This window comes from Zeus faber (assembly GCF_960531495.2).
Source record: "Zeus faber genome assembly, chromosome: 19".
NCBI lineage: Eukaryota > Metazoa > Chordata > Actinopteri > Zeiformes > Zeidae > Zeus > Zeus faber.
In genome coordinates this window covers 20,750,422-20,772,677 of record NC_137206.1, presented here as the reverse complement: position 1 = coordinate 20,772,677, position 22,256 = coordinate 20,750,422, and the positions used below count along the sequence as shown (strand labels likewise).

General features: G+C 44.4%; 1 protein-coding gene across 1 annotated transcript in view; it reads right to left on the bottom strand.

The window, feature by feature from the left end:
* Positions 1-22,256, bottom strand: part of scn5lab (sodium channel, voltage gated, type V-like, alpha b) — a gene marked incomplete at its 5' end in the record, with an annotated part of 113,784 nt that overhangs the window by 71,605 nt on the left and 19,923 nt on the right. Inside the window, 6 exons of the mRNA XM_080020666.1 lie at positions 860-985; positions 2,471-2,719; positions 3,016-3,186; positions 3,661-3,858; positions 4,300-4,441; positions 19,793-19,856. Of these exons, the coding sequence (XP_079876792.1) occupies positions 860-985; positions 2,471-2,719; positions 3,016-3,186; positions 3,661-3,858; positions 4,300-4,441; positions 19,793-19,856 (950 nt within the window). The remainder of the gene's footprint in view (positions 1-859; positions 986-2,470; positions 2,720-3,015; positions 3,187-3,660; positions 3,859-4,299; positions 4,442-19,792; positions 19,857-22,256) is intronic.

The window sequence follows — 22,256 nt, the reverse complement described above, 5'->3', positions numbered from 1 at the left end:
TTTTTTCATGAAAACTTGTTAATTCGGGAAAAACAGCTTTTTTTTTTCTCAAGTGAATGTTTACCCTTCTGTAGTAATGATCTATTTTCTTCCTATTTTCATGATGAAACTTCTCAGGCTAAAGGTATGATGTTACAGACATTAACTGGGATTCCATGTCATGTTTATGTCAAGTCATCTTTGTACCTATTTCTGTGTGTGTGTGTGTGTGTGTGTGTGTGTGTGAGTGTGTGTGAGTGTAGACAATAACACCTCAGTTAGGTGTTTGTGGTGGTTTGGTTGTATTGGAATTAGTGTGTGTGTGTGTGTGTGTGTGTGTGTGCGTGTGTGCGTGTGTGCGTGCGTGTGTGCGCGCGCGCGTGTGTGTCTGTGTAGTTGTACATACATACACATGGTGCACAATTGGTCCTGGCCTTACCTTTATCTACATGTGTGTCTGTATATGCACACTGCTTGGGTGTGTGTGTGTGTGTGTGTGTGTGTGTGTGCACACGTGCATGCAGGCGCATGTGTGTGTGTAGCCTATGATATCAGACTGGAGTTATGCAAAGGGCTGATTCATAATTCACATGCCTCAGTGTTGGATGGCTATGGGCTGCCCCATTGTTTCCACTGGACTGGACAGACACACACACACACACACACGCACTTGCACGCACACGCACAAACACACACAGATACACGTATATTTCAATGTCTCACACACTCAAATACACATAAACTTGCATGAAACAAAGGGTGCCCACTATTTTATAAACATAATGTATATGCAAAGTAGAGTATGTATTCAGAGAGGAGAGCCATCCCCCTCAACTCCCCCCACCACCACCCTTCACACACATGCACACACTGTACTCACACTTTCCTCCTTGACCTTCTCCATGGTGCAAGCAGGCAGCTGCCCCTGCATGGCTGGTGGGGAAACCCCATTCTGGTCCATGGCAACAAACAGCTTTCCATTTACGTTGAGACTCGGATAGAAAACCTGCAGACAGAAATTAAAACTATTTGTGTAACGGTTTGTGTGTGTGTGTGTGTGTGTGTGTGTGTGTGTGTGTGTGTGTGTGTGTGTATTTGGTAATAGACACCCAACATTCACCCAACGTCAGACCATGACACTCTTTCAATCCGTAGATGAGTATATTAAATGGTTAATCAAAACAAAACAGTTTTGTTTTTTTCGTTCGTTCTCGGTGGTTTCATGCAAACAACTCAGACGTGAATGCTCGCACCAACGCAAGTGTTCGTTTCGACAGCCCCCTTTTTGGAGTCAGTCTATTCTTAGCCTGAGTGACATTTTATTCATTTCATTTTGATTTAGAGAAGTGACCGCCGGGCCTGGTTCGAGACCACTTTAATAGGAGGGGCAGTGAGAAATGTTGATTGGCTTATTCAACATGGTGGTGCTCACCATTCGCGGTATACAACAATCCCTTTCTATAGATTATTTTTTATTTTAATGCGTATAAGGGCATTTCAAACTACTCTGTGGATTAGATGTTCTGTTACCATGGGGACTACCGACACAATTGACAGTTTTCCAAGTTGCCGTGGAACGCAGCATCACTTCCTGCTGTCTGTCTGCTAGGGATGTAACGGTATGGAGTTTCACAGTACGGTATGCTGTTATTGTATTAAAATATTGTATTGTTAGGCTGTATTTTGCCCCTTAGGGGAAATTACATATATATAAATATATATAAAATGATATAATATAATAATATAATTAATAAATAGTTAATATTAAAACAGAAAAACAAATGGTAAAGCCTCTGATGCAGCACAGCATGGGAAGGTGCTTGTCGGGGTGTTCAAATACACACATTCACTGCTTTATGCCAGTATTTCCACGGTGGCACAGTCGAAGCATTTGGTAGGGCAAAGCCCCCCCGGGCCTATGCCTAGAAGCGCTCCTGGTGACTGCAAAATGCTCTCAAGCTGCAGTCGTATTAGTCCACTCATTGTCATTTGAACACTGGAAATGCAATGACTTATTGCATTTCCAGGCTTATCACACTTTATGGCATACTACCAAAAATAAGAAACAACCGTACTCCCTCAATTAGATCCTTGAGTATTTATGCTGTTGAAAATTTACATGAGGCAGCAGATAAAGATAAAATATTGGCGAGTTTAGCCAACACAACATAGTAAGAGGGAGTAAGGATGATGAATCAGTAAAGGTAAAATAATTAACTGTTTTTACTTTTTTACTCTTTCATTTTATAGTGGTTTTTTTTTCAAAATAAATATTTGCCAAAAATATATGATCAAATATATATTAGTTACATTAAGTAGTATATAGTTTATAAATCTATGTTGATCTCTAGATGTATATCACCATATATTGTATACAGGATATGCTGTATATTTATGTCGATAGATAAAAAAAATGTAGATAGATATCCCTACCAACATATTTTGGAAGGGTAGTATTTTTAAACAAATTCTTAGGCCATGCCCGCCTTACCTGAGACCCCCTGCTGGCCGTGCTGTAGGTGCTGGGCCGTCGCAGGGGCCAGGGGTGAGGTAGCATCCCCCCCATCGGACCCCCGCTGCGACCCCCGACCTCTGACACATCCCCGGGGACGCTGTACTCATCGTCGGCCATCTCACCCTCCGACCCCCTGCTCCTCAGCCGGAAGTTAAAGATGGAGGAGATCTGGCTCCCCCGCCGCGTCCTCGTAGAGAGAGAGCGAGAGAGGAACGGGTGGATTGTCTGGAGGAGAGGGGGTGGCGGGGGGGGAAGAGGGGAGGAGAAGAGAGGGGTAGTGGAGAGGAGGGGAGGAGTGGGGAGGGGGAAGGGGGTGAGAGGGGAGGAGAAGTCTATCAGCACTAAAACCTTGACAGAGAGTTTTTGTGTTCTCAAAAAGATAGCTTTGTATTTCTGTTGATCTCTGATAAGATTAGCAAATGTATAATTTAGACAATGATGAAGTAATAATAATCATTATTATTATTAATTAAAAACTATATTTTATCTCATGACCGTGATTGGGTATGTCAGGTTCCCACCTTCCCCCCCTCCAGAGCGTCCAGCTGCAGCAGCTTCTCCTCTGACAGGTTGCTCTCAACGTCGGCCACACCCAGGAGGCCCTGGCTCCGCCGCCGCTCCTCCCTCTCGTCTAATGGCGGGCCGAATGGGGAGGGCTGCGGTGACATCATAGAGTCGGTGTCCACAGCTTTCTGGGTAGGTTACAGGGTCAGAGATCGGGGATGTTGACATTTACATGTATTCATTTAGCGGACGCTTTTGTCCAAAGCGTCCACTAAATGACTATCGGAGATTTAGACCCTTCTAAACTTCAAGGTGTTAATTGGGTCTTTCTGGTTGGTTCTTCTCACTGCGTTTAAATGGAGAGCAAAAAGAGTAAAAAATAAATAAATAAATAAATAAATTTGCTCAGACCGTATGAACATTCCTAAAGGGGCATCAACACCAAGCACGAATAGAAGGAACTGGTGTCTTTTGAAAGCATGTCCTTCTCCTCAGCTCATAGAAAGAACAACCTTCGTCATTTTGTCAATGCGTTAAAGGGTCAAAGTGAATGCTGAGTCAGCCTTATTATTCGCTCGGCTTCAGAACTCGGGGTCACCGCGGGGCAATAAGCGACGAGACCGGTCCGGATTCAGACGGGCAGCCTCCGTCCCGTTTGTTACCTGCTGCTCCTTCTTCAGTCTCTCCATGGCAATTTGGAACTCCCGCTCTTTCTGCCAGGCCTCCGCGATGGTGGCCTGGTTCTGCTCTTCGTACGCCATGGCAACCACGGCCAGGATGAGGTTCACCAGGTAGAAGGAGCCCAGGAAGATCACCACCACGAAAAACACCATGTAGGTTTTACCTGCCGAACGGAGCGTCTGGGTGGGGGTCGCAAACACACACATTCTGGATTAATATTTGGAATACAATACAATACACAATAGATACAATGCACGACGCAAGACACAAGGGGTTGACTGACAAGGCCATCTCACCACTGATATGAGTTCTAAATGCTAAAGTGATTGTTGAGTAACAATCAATACAGTAAAAACCTGATCTGTGACCATCACTGAACAACATAGACATTAATTAGGGGTTAAAAGAACACAATGATTGATCATTGATATTCAATCAATTTTTCACCATTTGGAGACATCTAACTTTTCTATCCTCAGCGAGTAACCAGCTCGACTTCCCTTGAAATTCTCTGAAATTGTTGAAATTGTGATGCGCCTCAGAATCTTTTAAATTGATCCATTACGCCTTAATGTACACACACACACACACATTAATGCGCACACACACACACACAGCACCTGGTGGTAGAGATTTTCCCAGTAGTCCTGCGTCATGAGGCGGAACAGCGACAGGAAGGCCCAGCCGAAGGTGTCGAAGCTGGTGTAGTTGTAGTTGGGATTCCTTCCTGCCTTCAAACAGTCGAAACCATCTGGACACTTCCTGGAAAACACACACAAAGACTCAATGAAGGTTTATGTGAATGTTGTCCTTCTATCAATCTATCTACCTACCTACCCGTCTGTCTGTCTGTCTGTTCGTCTATCTGCCTGTATGTGACAAATAATCTCTTGAACTTGAACTTGAACTTGCCTGCCTGCCTGCCTGCCTGCCTGCCTGTCTATCTATCTATCTATCTATCTATCTAACTGTCTGTCTGTATCTCTATCTATCTATCTATCTATCTATCTATCTATCTATCTATCTATTTATCTATCTATCTAACTGTCTGTCTGTCTGTCTGTATATCTATCTATCTATATCTATCTACTTACCTGTCTGTCTATCTACCTGTCTGTCTGTTTGTCTATCTATCTACAGTACCTACCTACCTACAGTACTTGCCTGCCTGCCTGTCTGTCTGCGTGTCTATCTATCTATCTATCTTTCTACTTACCTATCCGTCTGTCTGTCTACTTGTCTGCCTGTCTGTCTGTGTACTTGTCTGTCTGTCTGCCCGTCTATCTATCTATCTGTCTGTTTGTCTATCTATCTACCTACCTACCTACAGCACTTGCCTGCCTGCCTGTCTGTCTGTGTCTATCTATCTATCTATCTACCTACCTGTCTGTCTGTCTGTCTGTCTGTCTATCTATCTATTTACCTATCTATCTACCTACATACCTACCTACCTTCCTACCGTCCTGCCTACCTGACTGGCTGTCTATTTATCTATCTACTTGAACTATCTGCACCATTGTTGGAGCACCCCCTCACTTCTTGTTATCCTGTTACTTCCCAGCCTCCAGGTTTCTCTCCCGTCAGTGTGACACTGTCCAGGATGCAGTAGCCACTCCGGACCATTTTTCTCATCCGTGTTTAGGGCCATGTTTAGGGCCGTTATTAGCGGCTGTGCGCTCGTTCGGGCCCACGCGTGTCGCCACAGAGACAGAACAGATCATATAGGGAAGGTATTCATCTTAATTGATATTCCGCAATCATATCATTTCACATTCAAGCACCGCCCCCACACAGCGGGATCTGACAGACAGAGTTACAGCATCGGAGCTGGAGTGGGCAGCAAGGGGATAGAAGGCGGGCCCACACACACACACACACACACACACACACACACACACACACACACACACACACACACACACACACACACACTTTTATTTCAATCTTATATCCTGTTATTTGTTAAAAATATGACATTGTTTTGGGTCTCTGTTTAGCCTAGCCCGCTGAATCTGTCTTTGTTTTGTTGTTTGTTTAGTAGATTACATAATCATCTGATTGCAATTATTTGAGCTGACTGCTATTAGTATTTTCATCTTATAATACATATTTTCTATACTCTTATTTAAGTATATAAGCATTAATATTGGTATTAACACATTCATATTTACACTAATATTATGTATTATATTTCCTGATTTTCCCCCCGAGGATTAAAAAAGTGTTATCTTATATTTTCAAAGGGAATTTATAAAAAAAAATTTAAGTAAAGTGCATTTTTATCAGTTGGGTTGAGCAAATTAACAGTCTACTCGAATTTCCGAATTACTTTTACATGTCCAATGTCAAAAGATGGGTCTTCTGCAATGGATATGCATGTATAATTAGACTATTATAGGCTATATAGTGGTTTGGTGGATAGTGGGCATTAATGTACAAAGATGATTAAATTAAGTTAAGTTGTTCATCACAATTTTATTGACATTTAATTGACAATTAATTTTTCATAACGGTGACTGCCCTGTTAGTTGGGTTAGTTATTAATAACTGTAGTTTATGTTGAGAGATGAATGAATCTGCCCTCAAGTCACCTCCTCATGTTAGGATCTTAGGAGCTAATCCATATCAACAGCTGATGTAATGAGTTATAATATATTGCATTGTATGACATTGCATTCATAAACCCTGTAAACACGCGGCAGGCGCCACTTCTCTCAGTCATTATCTCACTTTGCCAAGTGTTTTTGGGATTAAAAGTCCAGACATCTGTGACACCGTGCCTTTTTTCGGCCGTTACCTCCGCGATGGACATCGATCTCGTGTCAATTGTTTCTTCGCCCCTCGGCTCAAAGTGAATCACCGCCATCCAAATTACAATGTTTATTAATGTTCTGTGGGAGCTGCGCCTGTTTCATCGAAGTAAATGCACAGAATAGATGCTTAAATAAACGGCTGGATTATACAACCCTTATATAATGTCAGCCGGTGACGCATCAAAAACAAGACAGCAAGTCAGAAGAATGCAACAGGAGAGTCAAACTTTGGACTTTCAAATCTATACTCTTTTACTCGACCACATTTCCACTGCAGTCAGGTTCCTTGAAATAAAATAAAATCTGGATTTATATTTTAATTTGTATACATGAGTAAATTAGTACAACTCCATCTGTTACATTTTGCTGTAGATGTTGCATCTGCATCAGCATCTGTACGAGCGCTCATCTGCAAACAAAAGGCACAGAAACTTCATGGAGTATTATATCCTCTGTTCTACCAGGACACAAGTACTAGGAGCAAGTTACTTATATACTTTAACTTAACTTGAAATATCAACTTGGTACTTTCACTTTTAAGAGAATAACTACCGTATTTTTACTGAAGCATTTAGTTAACAATACACCCACTGATGCACAAAACTTGGACACATCCTCATAAGATCTGTGTGGTCGGTATGTTCAGTAAAAGCAGCTGCGGTTATGGTCTCAGCTCCCAGACATTACAGTAAATTGATTTAAATCCAATAAAGATCAACAACAGCTGCTGATAGTAGCTTACAATGTGATTATCAAACGGCCCGACATCCAGCGAGCCTGAACCTCAACTGGTGGAGGAGCTGGTGATAGACTCGGCTGCTGATATAAAATCCCGAGACAAACTAATCCAAACGTTACGGCAAGTGAAGCTGAAGTTCACATCGATTGGCTGACAGGAAGCAAAGGCAGAAAGGGCTAATCCAATCAGACAGGCAACAGAATGACACACGCGCACACACACGCACACACTCGCACGCACACACACACAGACGCACACACGCACACACACAAACACACGCACGCACACACACACACACACACGCACACACACACACACACACACACACACGGGGACTTACATTACTGTATGAGGAGCATTATGTTGTATGTTATGTTTTTATACCTTTAGAGCACCAACCAAATGTAAACCAAGTTATTATAGAATTAATTTGCCCTTCCAGTTCTTTCCTCCTCCTCTCCCATCTTCTTTTAACTTTTATCCCCCAAACACTCCTCTCGTCTACACACACAACCGGTGACTAAGCATTGTGGCATGTAAGTAGAGAAGTGTGTGTGAAGTGTACATGATAAATTGACATTATGTGCCTGCGGGTGTGCGTGCGTGCGTGCGTGTGTAAAAAGAGAGTACACAAATCTGAAAACAATAAAAGTGTGTAAGACGGCAAAAAAGAAGAGAAAAATATTTATTGTTTGATTTCACACTGTACAACTATATACTGTATATGTGTGTGTGTGTGTGTGTGTGTGTGTGTGTGTGTGTGTGTGTGTGTGTGTGTGTGTGTGTGTGTGAGGTGTCAGAGGCGGCGGTTATCAATCCCACACACCTCGGTGTGTGTGGAGGGAGATTATACTGCACGACAGTTTCTCGAGGGGCCCCCAGCCCTGCACTTAAACAGCTCACCGACACTAACGCACACACGCACACACACACACACGCATACACGCACACACACACACACACACACACACACACACACACACACACACACACACACACACACACACACACACCAAGCAAAGACAATTAAACACATACACACGTACAAATACACACGCCCAGATGAATGCTGACAAACTCCACAAGCACAAATACATTCACATACACCAGGTTCTAAACCTGTTTTGGGATATACAGTATGGCAAGTGACCCCACATGGGGCCGCGACCCCTGGGTTGGGAATGTCTGACCTAGACACATAAACACACAGGGTTAATACACCCATCATTCAGGATTTTATCTGTTGTTTTTTCCAGGTAGTATTCTTATTTTTGCAGGCGAGTTGTTGTTGTTGTCTATAGGGAAGGGGTGTTGCCCAATTCTCCTCGGCTAAATTTGGGACTGAAAACAACTCTGAGACGGCACGGTAATTAAGGTCAGTACAAATAAACTGCACTTGACTAGATTTGGGAGGCGAAGGGAATCACTGGGAGAGATCATGGGGATACTGTATCTGTTTCTGTGTGCGTGTGTGTGTGTGTGTGTGTGTGTGTGTGTGTGTGTGTGTGTGTGTCCGCGTGCGTGCGTATGCGCGCGTGTGTGTGTGTGTGTGTGCGCGTGCGTGCGGTCCCTTCATGTGCTCCCTCTCATCCATTTTGTTCTACTTGACCTACCTCCACGCACACATACAGACGTCAAAGACACGCACACACATAGACACACACTCACACACGCACCCACACACACATAGACACGCTCTCAAGCACACAAGTAAACACACACACACACACAGCTCTAATTATCAGGTAAACTCATGTCTGGAAGGAAGCGAGTACTTAGCATCGCTATAGCAACCGTATCCCAGGTTTCCCTGGTTGCCCGGGGAAATTGTTTTGTGCCTCCTCTCTCAGGAGATGGAGCCAGGTCTCGGAGGGACTACGGACTATATGTGAATGCGTGTATGTGTGTGTGTGTGTGTGTGTGGGTGCGTGTGGGTGTGTGTGCGTGTGTGCGTGCATGCGTGCGTGTGTGTGTTATGAGCACATGTGAGAACTTTCCATGCGAGTCACCTCACCTTCGTCTAGAGACTGGATCCAGTCAGATCCGTCTGCACAGTGCGACCTGCTGTAATAATGGAGCAGCAGAGCGTCCAGAGCACTTCTCTTTAAAGCCAGATCATTTTTCAAGGACTCCTTCACTGTTCACACGAACGACGCCTCAGCGGCAGGATCGGAAACGTTAGAAAAACCTGCTGCCAACTGAAATGTGCGCGTGCAACGTCTCACCGTGCTGAGACGGTTGAAAGAGAGCCCTTAATGTGACTATGGGGGATTATTTTGAGAATTATTTTTAGAATTATTTTGAGAACTGCTCGGAGCTGTTCAAGACGAATAATTTGAGACCAATTAATACGAGAGAAACAATGAGAGAAAATGTTGAATAATTGTGATAGTTCAAGGTCTAACTTAATGAAACCGAGTATAATTTTTACAATTGCTTTAATACATAAATAACATGAACATTAATGAAAAAATAATAACAATAATAATAATAATAATAATATGATAATAATTATCATCATTATTTGATTTATTGATTTTATTGATTTATTCGATTAAGGTAAACCACTTTGCATGTTGTGTATGAACGATACTGTAGAAATGAAGGTTGTTGTTATTATTATCATTAAGCCCTATTACTAACACCTACTGTATGTGTGGTAGTTTCTAGTTAATCGTTAAGGTAGATAGACAGAGAGACAGAGAGACACACAGACACACAGACACATAGATAGAGCTAGCTCACTTGAGCTAGCGCTCTAGACCTTTCAATGTTCCAGCCAGACCATGGACGCCGGAGTCTGTACGCATATCTCACCACTCCACTGTGACCGTCACGTCAGAACACAATGACAGCAGCTCTGCAAATAGCTGCTAACTATTAGCGCTTAGGCTTTAGCTGTTAGCATCACATCAGACCAACGGCAGGCCACCAACCAACCTTTTGATCATGGTCATGTGGAATGTGTGAGTGTGCATGCTTGTGTGTGTGTGTGTGTATGTGTGTGTGTGTGTGTGTGTGTGTGTGTGTGTGTGTGTGTGTGTGTGTGTGTGTGTGTGCGTGCATGAATGTCACTTTGATCTGTCCATTTGGCAACATTAGTGCATGAATGCCATGTAGCTGTTGTCATTATGACATCTGAAACATCCCTAATACCATGTTCTTACACACACGCGCGCGCGCGCAAACACACACACACACACACACACACACACACACACACACACACACACACACACACACACACACACACACACACACACACACACACACACACTTTAAGCTGAGTAATATGCGCTAATGTGCCCTAATAGATTCTTCTGGAGTGACTGAGAAAGACATTTCCAGTCATCACGGTTCCATCCAGAGTTGACGTCTTAAGAAGTGGATCAGTGGAGTGCTGCTTGGTTCACAATGTGCCCCCAGCTGCTTCACAGATCTGTGTTCCCACTGTTTCTGTTCGGGTTTTGCCCTGCTGTGTTAGTTTTATGCTGTTGGTGGTTCTCTCTCTCTTTGTGCTGCTCTCCCTGGTGCATCTTGTCCTGTGTTCCCCGCCCGTCTTGGTCTGTCTCTGATCTCCGTCTCCCTCGCTTTCTCTGGCTCCCTCTGTCTGCCACTCTGGTGCTGCCACTTCGCGTTCCTCGTCCCCCCACATGTATATCACCTGTTTCCCGTTCCCTCTGTCCCTGTCTGACCGTCGCGTCCACTGCATCAATACTATGCGGCGGATCTAGCACTTCAGCCGACTACCTGCCCTACTCGACCTTCCTACCCTACCCTGCCTGCCTGACCTCTCCACGTCTGCCTGCCAGTCCTGTGTTATCTTCCTGCCTGCTCGACCTTCCCAGCCCACTGTGTAATCTCCTCTTCCCCTTGTCGCCCTGCAATGAACCCTTGATCTTTTGCCCCTTCTCCTGAGCCTCTGTTGTGTCCTGCATTTGGGTTCACCAGACAGCCCTCGTGGCTGTAGCGTGACAGTTCCTCTGGAAATCTTTCCTTATGTAACGAAATAAGCACCTGCCACCTCGTACCTGCCATCGCTCGGCCGTGCAAAGCCCCAGTTCTCAAACCAAAGTTCTGCCCTTGGTTTCAGGCCGACGTAATCTCTGTGCAATCTTTGTGTCACGCATTCGGCATATGCTAACCAGACTCTCAGTGTCCCAGGAACTCGCTCCTGCATGCCATCCTGACTGCCTGTCAGCCGCCGCCTTGCTTCCACGCTGCCCGCCAGCTTTACATTTCCATTTCCCATCTTCCCTCCTGCTGCCACCGGATCGCTCTCCCATTTGTCACCTCCACACCATCCAACTCGCCCGCAAATAAACTTTCTCCTTTTTCATCATCTCTGAGTCAGCATTCTGCGTTTGGGTCCCCCCCCCCAAGGTCGTCAGCTGTGGTAAAATCGTTCTAGAATGTCTCACTGGTGACTTCCTACTTAAGTATGCTGGTCTGGGGTGAAGGAAGGAACACATGTAAAGTCTGAGCGACACGCCTGTTGCCACTCCTTGTGACCACTGTTAGAGAATTCTCACTGCGTGGTCGGGGAGGCAAACCGGTATCGCTACGGAAAACAAACTGAGAGTATTAAAGATATATATTCTGCGGAATAAAGAGAAAGATGCTGTCCATTGTTGCTTTCCATTTGAGGAAGCCAGCTTTCATGCAGAGAAAAAAGGTTGGGCCTTTCCTGAGACCAGCCACGTGATTCGCTGTTGCCTTCAGTAACACCTGAGAACTGTTTAAACAAAGGAAAAACATCAACACTATCGGTGTCGGGAAAGCATACATTGAGTGTTTACACAAATGGTCCTTGTGGTGAACAAAGGGGCGTGGTCAAGCACCGCCTGCGGACGACAGCACGGTTCCCTTTTCCCGTGGCCACCAAGCTGCCTCGAGTCGGACCAATCAGTGCCCTCACGGCACTGATTGGAGCCAGGGAGTTTTCTTAATGTTTGTTTGTTTGTCTGTCCAGGAGGATCTCTCCTGGACTGCCCCTGAGCCCGTGCGCCGATCTTCTCTGAAACAAACGTTAAGAAAACTCCCTGCCATGTCAAGTCTGACCGATCAGCGTCGTGCGGGACGCTGATTGGGCCAATTTGAGGCAGCTTGGTGGCCGCGGGAAAAGGGAACTGTGCTGTCGTCCACAGCCAGTACTTGACCACACCCCTTTGTCGGCCACAGTCCTTTTACGAGCTAGAAAAACCTCAGCATTTTAGTGATCACTTGGTTGTAATGTTATTCCATTCATGAGCATTGATCATCTGCATTTTCTCTCACACCCGTGTTGAGTGATAGGTCTTGTTAATTTCACTAGCTGTGGCCTTATCATTTATAGGAGGGGAAACTTAATGAAAGTATGGAAATAGCCCCTGAGGGGAGACAGAGAGGATGGAAACTAAGAGAAATACCAGGCATCCATGTGTGGTCACTGGGATAAACTCCTGATAGATGGATGATAAATGGATAAATGGATTGACTATGATAACAGATGGGTGGATGGATGCAGTGTATGGATGGATAGTATATGATGTATAGATGGATGGATAATGGTTGGATGAGTGGGTGATAAATGATGAATGCCGATGGATTTATGGATGGATGGACAGGCATTGATATCTGATTGGCTTTGATGATGGGATGGATGGATGGATAGATAGAAGATAGATGGTTGGGTGGATGGGTGGATGGGTGGAAGGTAAATAGTTGGATGGATGGACTCTGAGATCTGATTGGCTTTGTCCTTCTCCAGCCGTCAGTCTGTTTTTTTCTGTCTGGTCAATCAGGAAATCAATAAGGCTCATTTTAGAGAAACACTGCTTTCTCTGCCTGTCTGTCTCTCCCACTTCATGTTAATCAGTTCGGTGTGAAACAGTACAAATAACTGGTACACACACACACACACACACGCACACACACACACACACACACACAACAAGCAGACGACACCACTCTGGTCCCTCATGCCAACAATGTAATCATGTCATCTCATTCTCTGTCAATAAAGCCTCTGCCAATAAATATTCATTTTTTTACTGTGTAAACGTCCTCCATGCTCCCCCGGGCAGCCTCCGTCTGATTTCATCTTTCATGGTGACTTCATATTCAGCCCGGCACATCAGCCGCGTTTTGCTAAAAGCAGAACTTAGCCGAAGCTCTGCAGGAGTTACAAGGTCAGGTGTGGGTGGTGTGAGGGACCAGGCGTGCTGCATTTTAGATTTTTCAATGCCAGTTCTGTTTCAAGGAAGCAAAGGCACTATGACAGGTTTTGGGTTTTCTGTGTCAAAAGACAAAAGCAGTGGCGTTTTAAAGACTGTAAAGACTGCGTGTGTTTCCTTTGAGCTCACTTATCTCTATTGAAGAGAAAAGTGAGCGGTGTAGCAGTCGTTCTGAAAAACAGTTTTGAATGAGCACTGACATAAGATTTATTTTAGGAGTTTTCTTTCTTTGTCGATATATTAACGACCCTGCATTGGGGGCTGGGTTGTAAAACGGTAGCATCGAGGAAGGGGCGGCACAGGGGGGTTAAGAAGGATAGGTAAAATGTCGAGACAGAAAAGTTCTGTGAGAATATGAAAATATTATGTGAAAATATTTTGTTGAACTTTGAAGTAACTAAATCACAATTAGAGATGGTAAGTCATATTAAGTTGGTTGTGTAAGCTACAAAAGAGCTCTGACAATCAGCACTTGGATACCAAAGTGAGATTCAGCCATACAAGCCACCCCACAGTTCCAAAAGGCCAAATGGTCAGCACCCGAATTGCAGGTGCTTCAGTCACAAAATCAATAAAGGGTCACCGGGTCCAACCACTGCTCTGCATATGGTATAAAAGTATGGTATAATAACAGCCAAACCACAAGACCGGTGGTAAAAACTCTTCCCTCGTGAGGTTTTCTCATATTCAAGGATGATGTTGCCCCCTTGATGATGCCTCCATGTCACCTCATGTGAACGTCTTTGAATCTCCACGGGAAGTTCTGGAACAAGGAGTGCAAAGCGGATATTCACCTCCTTCGTCCCTGAAGGAACTGAAGTGAAGAGTGGTGCAACACCCCAATAACCAGTTCAGGAAGGCTACTGCCCCACAGCATTTCCAAGTATTTCTCAAGGCAAACAAATGCTCTACTCCTTATTACAGTAGGTCCTTGAAATTAACATATCTCTTTGCGTTTCTGTCATTTTGTCATTTATATTTTGTGGGGGAGCATTTTTAAATAATTGAAAATAATTTAAAATGCTTTTCTCCAATGCTCCCTAACGCATTCTAATGCTGTTGCGGTAAATAGTTAAAAAAACCCTCATATTGCCTTTTAGTAGTTACCAGAATGAAAACAATCGAATGGCTTAAATGGTGCACTGTTCCATATTTTAACACTTGGAAATGTTGGGGGCATCAGGATTCTGTCATCGAAGATAATAAGGGGGGTGTGGGTGGATATTGGAAGTGGGCTGCTCGAGAAGGTCAAAATGCCAAAGGTCACAATTCCAATATATATGGTTTTTTTTTCCCCTCTTTTTCACCCATTTGTTTTCCTGTCTCTACAGTATGTCACAGCGATGTCGTTGAGGTCAGCGTGGCGCTGGCCTTTGACCCCCTCACTGTCACTTATTTTTCGTATTAGTGGTCCAGTGGTCCCTCTGTTGGGTTCTACCACTCTATTGTGAATCTAGTTCCTGGTGGCCGGACAAACTCTTCAGCTAAATAAGACAAATACAAATAAACGCTTCCTGTTTGGTGTGTTGTTATCTTGTTGCCAAGACTCCTCTGAAGTGAATGTGTGTGTTTTGTCTAGGCGTGTGTTCGTGTCTATGTGTGTCAGCATAGTGTCATAACACAGATCGATACGTCCTTGAGGAAGTTTTTCCTTTTAATTCAGATTTGCCATGAATATGTATTAATTTGTTCATTTTTTTCCTTGTTTGTTTATTTGGTTGTTATAACCAGGAACCCACACACAGGTATACTTGTGCATGCGTGCGCTTGTGTGTGTGTGTGTGTGTGTGTGTGCGCATGCGCGCGCGTGTATGTGTGAGCATAATAATATATACAAATACATCGATCAGCCACAACATTAAAACCACCTGCCTAATATAGTGTAGCTCCCCGTCGTGCGGCAAACCAGCTCTGACCCGTGGAGGCATGGACTCCACAAGACCTCAGAAGGTGCCCTGTGGTTAATTCCTGGAAGTTGTGAGGTGGGGCCGGCTTGCCTTCTTCACATAATGCATCCTGGTGCCATCTCTTCCTCAGGTAAACAACGCACTCTGACTGTTCTGTGACTACACAGCCCCATTAACTTTTTCACCAATTTGTGCTACAGTAGCTCTTCTGTAGGATCGGACCAGATGGGCTAGATTTCGCTCCCCACGCGCATCAATGAGCCCAGGGGCGCCCATGACCCTGTCGCCGGTTCAACTAATTGTGCTTCCTTGGACCACTTTTGGGAGGTACTAACCACTGCATACTAGGAGCACCCCACAGGACCTGCCATTTTTGAGATGCTGCAGTCGTCTAGCCATCACAATTTGTCCCTTGTCAAAGTGGCTCAGATCCTTACGCTTGTCCATTTTTCCTGCTTCCAACACATCAACTTCAAGAACTGACTGTTCACTTGCTGCCTAATATATCCCACCCCTTAACAGGTGCCATTGGAACAGGGTTGAACAATGTTATTCACTTCACCTGATACCGGTTTTAATGTTGTGGCTGATCAGTGTATATATACACGCACAAACACACACACAAATAAACACATACATACTTTTACGCTCAAGCACATATTTCTTTATGGCCAGCACCAGCAGAAGAAATTACACACACACACACACACACACACACACACACACACACACACACACACACACACACACACACACACACACACACACACACACACACACACAGACACACACACACACCCACACACACACACACACACACCTGAAATGAATGCTCGACTAATTTAATGGAAAACACACAAACAGAAGTGCGTGGTAGGGCTGCTGGAGCGTGGCCATGGCTAGCAGCGCTGAATGCTATGCTAATGGAATGATGAATATCAGATACAGCAGTGAGCGTATTCCAGGAAAATAACCCCCATCGGCGGTCATTTCCTCAGAGGCAGGTCAGGCCATATTTCTCTCTAACTGCTCTAATGACAGCAGACTATTTCTAAAAGGGAAGCTGGGTCAATGATGATTAACACTCCGCCTCAATGTTTGGAATTTTTGTCTTTCTTTTATTTTTTTTTATTATTTCTTCTATTGACTTGGTGGATGAAAACAATGAAAAGGTGATTTTTTTTAATCATTACCATTCCTCAATGGAGACTATGGGTATGCAGCGGCGATCTCTTCTTATTTATCTAAAGCTAACTGGTCATAGAGGCGCCTGAATCAACTGCAACTTTTGGGTAATTGAGTTTAAAAGTTGAATTGAAAATATGACACAGGATAACCTTTAAACGTCAGATTTTATACACCAAATTGGTGACCTGTTTTCAATATCGATACAATTGTTTTGTTGTGAATGTTGTTGTTTTTTTAAACGTCTATGATTTTAATTTCCCTGGTTGAATAATGGTTTAATTAAAAAATAAAAATTGAGCCACCACACTACGTGCCGGACCACAGCAAAATAAATACACAAAGGGGGATTTCTCCACTGCACACAGTAAAATAGAAAAAAACAATATAATTAGTGGAAGGAGGACTTTTGTATCAGCCACCACCACGAGTGGAATCTTCTGGGCGCTTGTGTTTCCACATAGCTCCTTAAACCCGAAGCCCACGCCCCCGTCTCCCATGTCCTCACGGGTCACGTGTACGTGAGGTTAACGAGATACGGCACGAATGCCGTTAATGAGGGTCCCTGCGACGTGCCGACATGCGACGTGCCGGCATGCGATGCGGCGGCTGAGTGTTTGGGCCGTGTCCGTGACGAGGACGACTTCATGATAAGAGTTGAGGAGGGGGCAGCGGAACTGGAACTCACAGGGCCTCGCATCGCCCTTCCCCAACGTGGCGTTTCGAGGGCCAGTGCAGAGTCGGCGCCTAATCTCCATCCAATTCCTCGCGTTCCGACAGCAAAAGCACCTGCTCTCTGCCAGGAAAACGGGTCCCAGAGTGGCGGCGCTTTGCCGCTGGACTGGAACAAACAACCGCTTGCGTCAGGGGATAGGGGCGGGGACAAGCACAGCCGACCAAAACATCGGGGCCGTCATTTTGGTAACAGCTTCAGCAGTACGGAATGGAGCTGTCAACTGGACATATTATTGAGTCGGAGCACACTTTTTCTTTTAATAATTAGCACGCTCAACCTGTGGGCTCCTTCTTTCTCGCCCGGTTTTCAACATTTCCTACCAAATTGTCCCGTATTGTATAATAATAATAATAATAATAATAATAATAATAATAATATCTGTGCGTGTCATTACTTAACCCAATAAAAAAACTGTCGGATGCACACAGTGGAAATTTCAACATAAAAGATCATATTATATGCCAAACATAAGCAATAATAATAATAATAATAATAATTTAATAATACTAATACTAATATTAATATTAATAATAGTAATAATAAAACACATTTGATGCGTGCATAAGCGCATACATGAACGCATGTAACAACATACGCAGTGACCTAATGACGTGGCACTCGGGCCCATTTTGCCCCTGGAAAAGCAAACCACCAGCACTGGCACTAGCCAGAACCAGAACTAGGGTGGGTTTGCCTTGGTGTAAAAGGGGCGTAACAGGGAGCAACGGCGTGGATCGCACAATTCATCATTCCATAAAACGCGCAGGACAAAGCAGAGCCACCGAGCCCAAGTGCCAGAGGTTAAAGTTCACAGCCTGACCCGACATCAGCAGCAACAGCAAACTGAAACCCGTTTGGCTTGGGGCCGCCCACTGACCAACAACCCCCTCCTCCCCTCCATCTCTACGCAGCAGGAACTAAATCACATGAAGTGAGGCCCTGATTGCGCTGGTGGGATTAAGAGGGTGAGTTGATTTAAAAATGAATCAGCGAACGTTAAACGTGTCCTGCGTTCCATCCTCAAATCAAACACCATACGCCTGTTGCCACTGCTCCTGTCACACATTCCCTTTTTCCTCCACCCTTCATCCCGCGTTTGTTTTGTTACAACCGCCCCTCCCAGCTCCGCCCCTCGGGCCTTCTACGTTCAAAAAAAAGCGGCGGTGCGCAGAAAAAAGACGGACGGATGTCGTCGGGCTGCCGGGCCCGGTCTCCGTCTCTGTCTCCGGAGACGCGCGCTGGCTGCGACGCGGCAAAACGCGAAACACCTGGAGCTAACCGGTGCTCCTGCCAGGGATGCAGCCGCTGTCCCCATCGCTGCTGTCCTTTACCAGATCCCCGTTTAGCCTGCAGCCCCTCCAGGCTTCCATCCCATTAGCCTTTCATGGGGCCCCGGTTGGCTTCCCCGCAGTCACTCACCTGTGTCTCTCTCAACTTTCGCTGGTACTCGATCTGTCTCTTGCTTTTATTGTCTTTGCTTTGTTTTGCTTTGTGTTTTTGCGAGGTCTTGGTTTTCTGTTCTATCATTCTAGTCTCAACATCCCTGCACCAGTAGTTGATTGCAGAAACCAACAGAATCGTTGCTGAATTTGAATCATTTTATGTCATCAATGTGTCAGGAAAACTAATTTTCGTTGCTGGAAGTGTCTTGTAACATCCATTATCAACTATCTTATGGGCTCTGGTTGGCAACGGGTCAACCAGACCGCATAAGGTGGTTGATAATTGCCAAAATACGGTTGCCAGGGGCAACTGGGCTGGGATTGTCAGGCTCTGATGTTGTTAAAATGTGATATGAGATTTGAATAGCTAGCCTGCCTTCATTGAATGGAGTCATGACAGATCCACGTCATCCGACAGTCAACTGACTATCAGGTGGCATGTGTGACTCAGTTTCTTACCCAAATTTAGCCTGTGAATTTACCACTGATCTGCTACCCTGCTCAGCTTGCCTTAGATAGGTTTAAACTATCGTCTCGAGAGAAGACTCATGCAGATCTGGTCTGAATGAAGTTCACTTTTTGATGACTGACTCATGGTTCCACAGGCATCTTCCAAGACACCTAACCAGAGATGTAGAACCCCCCCCCCGCCAGCTAAAACGCTGTCATGGCGGTGTCATTCAGGGTCTGTCAGTGTCCTGCTCACAGCGGAGGGTGTCAGCAGAGATCCTCGTCCTCCCGGACGCGTCACGCCGCACTACTGTCCGCGCTGCCGCCGGGGACAAGAGACAAGGGGAGGAAACCAAACACGCACGTCCCACTCTCTGCAGGACACATATTCTCAGGACACAGCGGAACCCACATGGAGTCAAGCTGCTCTGTTCACTTCCAACCCCCACCCCCACCACAAAAACAATCTTTTCAAGTCACTACACAGGCATTTTTGATCACTGGGAGCTGCCAAGCACGTCCATGGTCCTATGCTTCAGGGAGCTCCCAAAAACACCCGAGTCTTTCACGCTGGGCCATGGTGGAGATTCCCAGTAGGAAGCTGCATCGTCTGCGTATCCACTCACCCTGCGTCGCTGCTGTTCCCACAGATTAAGGCGTCTTTGGCTCCCTCCACCTTGTAGAAGTTGTCTGTAAAGAAATAAATTCAATTATATTTTAAAAACAAATAAATAAAAAAAGAAGGAGCTGGATTATTCGTCTCTCAAATTCTCGCTTGGGAAACAAAATTGATTACTTCTGCCAGGTCCCCTTGTGTCGGTGAGATTTAATGATCATTTTGTCTAACTGGAAACGATTGCCTTCAACACAAAATATTTTACCATTTTACGTGAGGCAAAAGCATTCATATTCACCCAATTAAAATTATGCAATTTCTATGAATCCTTCATCCAAAGGATTGAATATCTACATAGTAAATATGTGTTATTGGTAGTATGTGATCATGTAATGTGCGAATGATACACTATACTTTGGAAAATCAAACGTCGAGGCTGGAATGAAAATTTTGAATGAGACATTTTTAAATTGTGATTCAGACTGTATTAAAAGGTTATTTTTCTGTTCAATTAATCACACTATTCACTTTACGTTAATCATTATTTAAGAGTTCATCAGTTGATTTGAACATGTAAAATAATTAACAATGAAATACATCATTTATGTTTGGCTCATAAGTTACCCATGTGTTTCAGAGTCTTTGTTTAACTAAGAAAGCAAATAAATTCCATGCATATTTTGTCATATTAATGTGTTTAACCATGACGTACCAACCGTCTTATGATAAAGTCCTGCATATTTAACGTATGACACACATTCAAATTACCTACCAGCCTTCTCCAAGTACATTAACCCATAATAATATACATATAGCACTTGACAGCCACTGAATAAATCTACACGCTCATCAGAACAAGTTTAAGTGTGTTTGATTTACAGTCGCAATCAAAGACAAGTGCTTTTTTTTTCTTTATTGAAGGTGAGAAGGTCAGAGTGCAGGGTGAAACCCAGAGTACCCCAGTACCCGGGACATGCCCAAAACAGAACCCAACCCTTCTCGTTACAGCCCGCCATATAAAGCCGCTCTGCTGTGCGAATATTATTAATGAAGCCATTTTATATTTTGACAAAAAGCCAGACGTCCGCTCTCGGTCCTTATGAGTCCGGTTCAACTCAGTCTCACGCCTGACAGATTGAAAAGGAGGCTCTTCACGAGCAGCTGAGGGGAGTTTTACATAATGGCTTCTTCCTGGCGTCGTCCCCACAACCATCACTGCGTCATGCCCAAAGTGCCCTTCATCGAGGCGTTGAACACCTGCCCAATCGCTTACTTCAAGCCGTCATGGGTTGGATCGCAGCGTTGGGCAAGTGGCTAAAATGTAAAAGCGATTTTCGTGCATTTGCTTGATAGACTCGCTGCTCTGGGCCCCGACCCCTCGTTTAAATTAATTATTCCATCGTAACAGCTTTTGTGCCTTGCCACATGCCACACGCACATACGATACCAAACTGAATATTGACGCTCAAAACCATTTTTAACTTCCTTTAACTGGACATATCCTTTTAAGGAGATTGTCAATGTCAATGGAGCTCAATGTTGTGAGCACTGGTGAAAGAGTTATAATATATATATATATATATATTTATTTTTTTTACCCAACCAATGAGCAACAGGTATGCAGCCACTCTGACCCAATCACCTAGATCCAGGTCAGGTGTGGCTGCTCAAGCCATCCCATCTCCACACCACACCACTGAGATCTATATTTGCACTACACTATGGGAACGTTGGAACTGATTTAGCCTCATAGACATTTGGGGACATTGTATTTTCTGTTAGATAGCTTTAAATAAAACATCCAATTTCCCATTGCAACATTCAATATTTTTCGACCATGGAGCGGGATTTCTCTCAAGCCTAATTAGTCCTCATTCCAAAAATGTTGATCTCAGGGACGTTCTGTTGGAAATGTTGTGGAGCGAATCAGGAGAAGAGTCCGCCACAGATTGACTCCAAGAACATTGTGCCTTTGTATTCCGTCTTCAAATGAAATCATCAGAACAGCAATTTCTCATTGTTTTCCAGCTTCGAACAGAGCAGGTCAGTGCAGTCATTTTGTCTGGTTGGGAAAAGATCCGAAGCGAGTCCCACCCCGAGGTTACATCTGCTCCACACAAATACAGTATTTATTTAAATGATTTAATGATGATTTAAATGACATTTTTTACCCGGTTTCCTTTATGTTTTGAAAAATGATCTTTTTTTTGGCAATTGCATTTGTTTTGGTTTGTTGTACTCTGCGTTTGTATCTCAGAAGTGTCGGAGTAATTACACACCGACCAGTGTAAAAATCATACAAATTAATAATCTGAAGGCATTTCCAATGCCCCGTGGAATCAGATTAACTTTCCTGTAACAGCGCGGTGTCAGTTGACGACGGCAGACAAGTCTTCTGCTGAACAAAAGTGAATTTTATTTCTTTCCTCGGCCGCCTCAGTTCGGTTCACTGAGTGTTTCATCGGGAGCGGCTG